The following is a 4,322-nucleotide window of genomic DNA, read 5'->3' on the forward strand; positions in this document are numbered from 1 at the left end:
CTCCCCAACCCCTCTCTCTTGCTCTCTCTCTCTCTCTCTCTCTCTCTCTCTCTCTCTTTCCTACACACACACACACACACACACGATGTAGAGGTAGAGAGAGAGAGAGAGAGAGAGAGAGAGAGAGAGAGAGAGAGAGAGAGAGAGAGAGAGAGAGAGAGAGAGAGAGAGAATTAATGTATGCTTAGGAAATTAAAACTAAAGAAAAAAAAATTAAAGAGAGAAATGAAATGAAATGTTATATTAACGTCTTCGAAAGGCCAAAGTGACCTATGAGACATGAGACAAGAAAGTTACAATGGGATGGATCTGATACAAAGTGAGAGTAAGAATATGACAAAATAAAATATTATGGAATCCTAAACTGCTGGGTGTGGACTAAACGGCTAGACGAGCTAGTTGGGATAGGTAGATCTCCTCCATGGTCAGTACTCTGACCGGACGTTGTGCATGTCGAGCCAAAGTGACCTAGCTAGATCCTCTGATGCAGCCTCTGTCGATGTTGTGTAGTCCTCCGCAGTACTAGTCGTGGGCGTCTAGATCTCCCTAGATCAGTCGCTCGTTCGATCATTAGAGAGATAGGGAAGTAGAGAGAGAGAGAGAGAGAGAGAGAGAGAGAGAGAGAGAGAGAGAGAGAGGTAAGTAGAGAGAGAGAGATAGGAAATAGAGAGATAGAGAAAGAGAGTTTTATATATATATATATATATATATATATATATATATATATATATATATATATATATATATATATATATATATATATATATATGTATATATATATATATATATATATATATGTATATATATATATATATATATATATATATATAGAGAGAGAGAGAGAGAGAGAGAGAGAGAGAGAGAGAGAAAGAGAGATAGCGAGAGCGAGATCGAGAGAGAAAGAACGAGAGATAGGGTACGTAGATAGAGAAGAAACTATGGAACTAAAAGAGGCAAAGGGGTTTTGCCTGCTACATGCATTGCCATGTACACCTGGGAGTGCACGTATGTGTCTACCCATATAGGATTTGACCAATAAAGACGAGATTTTGACCCGGTGGTCCTGATCTCTGTACACCTCTGGACCGAGGTGTACGGAGATTGGGCAAGACTAGAATGCGAGGTAGTTTACATTGTGAGGAGTATATATATATATATATATATATATTAAAACAACATTCATAATCATTGTAGATGGCAACGTCATCAACTAACATGGAGGAAAAGATTACATGCTCGTGCACGCTCTACGAGTATCAAATCTTGCACAAGCATAGGATATGTAATGAGCATGTGCACAAGTACGGAGAGTTTGCTAGAGAAACCGTACAGAATCTGTGATAGGACTCCTACGAAACGGGCATTGATTTCCGCGACATAGCACCTACATCTGAGAGAGAGAGAGAGAGAGAGAAAAAAGATTATGCGTGAAGGTCCGACCAATATAGAGCCACGGATGGAAGCAAAAAAGGGCTTACAGACAGAAGACGACGGCATGGAGGAGATGCTGGAGGCCTTCTTCCAGACAAGCGAGGAGAACGCGAACGAAGCAGCACCAGAAGTCGTGCGCCTATCTCCTGAAGACATGTTGAGAAATTTGGCACGTCAACCAATCTATGAAGGTGCCAAAATATATGTGCTTCGTACTTGTCTGGCGTTTTTGAATCTTCAGTCAGTGTACGGGTGGTCAGATGCAAGCGTCACTGCTTTGTTTAGGTACGTAATTTACAAAAGAGATTTTCCGATTGCAACGGTGATGTGCTCAGAGAGCTTTAATTTTAATTTAATGTGGCTTAAACAGGTTATTGCGGGAGCAACTTCTCCCGGCTGGCAATGAAATGCCCCCCTCCAGGCCAGACGCAAAGCAAATTCTGACCTCAGTTGGCTTGGACTACAACAAGATTCATGCATGTCCAAATGATTGCATTCTTTTTCGCAATGAATTCGCAAATTGTCTGTGGTGTCCTAAGTGCGGAGCAATGCGCTACTAAAGTGTTGCGGCATTTCCCTATTATTCCTAGGATAAAAAGCATGTTTCGTTGTGGTTCCATTGCAAAGTTGATGCGGTGGCATTCTACGAATAGATCCACTGACGCAACATTTAGGGTGCCCGCTGATTCGAAGGCTTGGAGGCACATTGAAGATACCTGGCCACATTTTAAGAGTGAACCACGCAATTTGCGTTTGGGCATGGCGATGGATGGAGTCAATCCATTTGGCTTGAGAAGCTCGTCATGGAGCACTTGGCCTGTGTGCCTTATAAATTACAACGTCCCGTCGTGGCTTGCTATCAAGAAGGGTCATTTGATTTTAAGCTTGATTGTACCTAGTAAGTTCAAAGCAAAAAACATGGATGTTTATCTAGCTCCACTAGTTGACGAGCTCCAGGAGTTATGGCATGGGATCGACATAGCAGATGCGGTTGAACCAGTAGGACAACAGCATGCAAGGATCCATGGACTTCTTATGTGGACTATGCATGATTGGCCAAGATACGGAGAAGCATCGCCGATGGGAGCAACATGAGGGGCAACCTGTTCCAGGAATGAAACGTTTGTCCATTCTCCATACGTTGCCGTACTGGGGTGATCTACTAATTAACCATTTGCTGGATCCAATGCATATATTCAAGAATGTGGGAGAGCTCCTCTGGAAGACAATCATGGGAATGAAAGACAATCGAGCTTCACGAGATGATTTGTAGTCGGTTGGAAAGATGCCAGAGCTGTGGCCTTTCACCAATGCAGCTGGTCAAACAAAACTTCCAAGAGCGCCATGGGTATTGCTAAAAAACAAAGAGCGACAAGTGAAAAGGGTGATTTCAGAGTTCAGGACGCCAACAGGATATATGCGATGTCTCAAGACAGCATTCACCCGTGACGATCAACTATCAGGGTTGAAATCGCACGACTGGCATAAGTTCTTGCAATTCATTCTTCCAATTGCGATCAAGGGGTGTTTAACGGAGGAAGTGCGGACCTGCATATATAAGATTTCAGAGCTAGTGCGGTGGACTATATCGCTCCTCTACCTGAATTCCCTACAATGGCATGGTTGGACAAGACAGTGAGAGTAGCTCGACAGATCGGAGAACCCATATCTCTAGAAGAGGAAGAGCTGGCTATTGGATGTGACTGGAAGTATCATACATACATGGCATTGTGGTCGCATGGAAAGCATTTCAGAACACAACAAATTGACAGTAGAAGAAACACGTTTGACAGTGGGGTAATGGTTAGTTTCATGCAAAAGAGCAAGGCTAGTGCTAGAGACACGAATGAGGGCACTAGCAACCTGGATTACTGTGGTCTGGTGTCAGATATCTTGAAAGTAAGCTTCAAGCGGTTTGAGATGTTTTTGTTGGATGTGAAGTGGTTCAAGGTGATTACTTCTGGTCACAATGCAACGGTACGGAGAGATGGAAACAAACTTGTGCAAATAGATTCTACAAAGACTTGGAAAGATGCGAGCGACACATTTGCTCTCCCCGAACATTGCGAGCAAGTGGTCTTTGTACCAGACCCTCGAGAACGACAATGGTGGTTTTTGGTTCAGATTGCTCCAAGAAATAAAGAAGTATTTGAAGGGAAAGATCTCCTGGAGAAAAGTCAGTCAGACGACGTCCATACTACTGTGACATTAGATGAGATGGACGAAGGTATGGCAGAGGAAGCTGACAGATATACGAGGGATGATGCAGACGAGCCAGAATTGACACTTGTAGATGAAGATGCAATGGATGAAGACAATCTGTCAGAACGAGTTGGGGCAGAGTTATGTTTGCAATTAGAGATAGACGATGATACGGTGCAAGATCTTATCGATGATGCCTCACTCGTCGAGGCCTAGGCCTGTAAGTGTTTGTGTGAAGACTTTGATTTAAAATTAAGCTTAAAGTTAATTTAAACAACTGTGTTCTGACATTTTATTTTACTTTCTTTGTGCAGGACTTTAGTATGGCAGACGAGATTCCAGATCCCGCTTCCATGAGTGCAAATGCATTCATGGGCTTCGTTACACGGATGACGCCTGCTTAGATGGTAGAGGCTTCTCAGTACTGGGTAGCTAGAGGCACGGGTACTACGCCTCCGGGCTTCACACCCGAGGGTCAGACGCCTAGGGGGGGGACGCCTACGGGATTCACGACGCCTATGTGTACGACGCCTTCTTCTCCCATCACGGCCACTTCGACACCTAGGGGTGGGGCAGAGGCGGGTACGTCCTCATCTCCGCAGCACAGGCGCACTCGCCGATCTCGGCGATCGTCAGGTGGAGGTGGTGGTTGCTGTGGAGGAGGGTCCACAGATGCTTCGACCCCTCCT

At 44.3% G+C, this 4,322-nt stretch overlaps 1 protein-coding gene across 1 annotated transcript; it reads left to right on the forward strand.

Annotated features, from left to right (window-relative positions):
• Window positions 1-3,153: 3,153 nt before the first annotated feature.
• Window positions 3,154-3,849, forward strand: LOC147446977 (uncharacterized). The gene has a single exon (XM_086523553.1). It carries the CDS (start codon window positions 3,154-3,156, stop codon window positions 3,847-3,849), a length of 696 nt encoding a protein of 231 aa, XP_086379679.1.
• Window positions 3,850-4,322: the final 473 nt, after the last annotated feature.

Source organism: Adiantum capillus-veneris, chromosome 11 (genome assembly GCF_014529385.1).
Source record: "Adiantum capillus-veneris isolate H3 chromosome 11, ASM1452938v2, whole genome shotgun sequence".
Taxonomy (NCBI): Eukaryota; Viridiplantae; Streptophyta; class Polypodiopsida; order Polypodiales; family Pteridaceae; genus Adiantum; species Adiantum capillus-veneris.

Excerpts from the sequence above, each read along its gene's own strand:
- LOC147446977 (XM_086523553.1), top strand. The coding sequence starts at position 3,154 with ATGGCATTGTGGTCGCATGGAAAGCATTTCAGAACACAACAAATTGAC.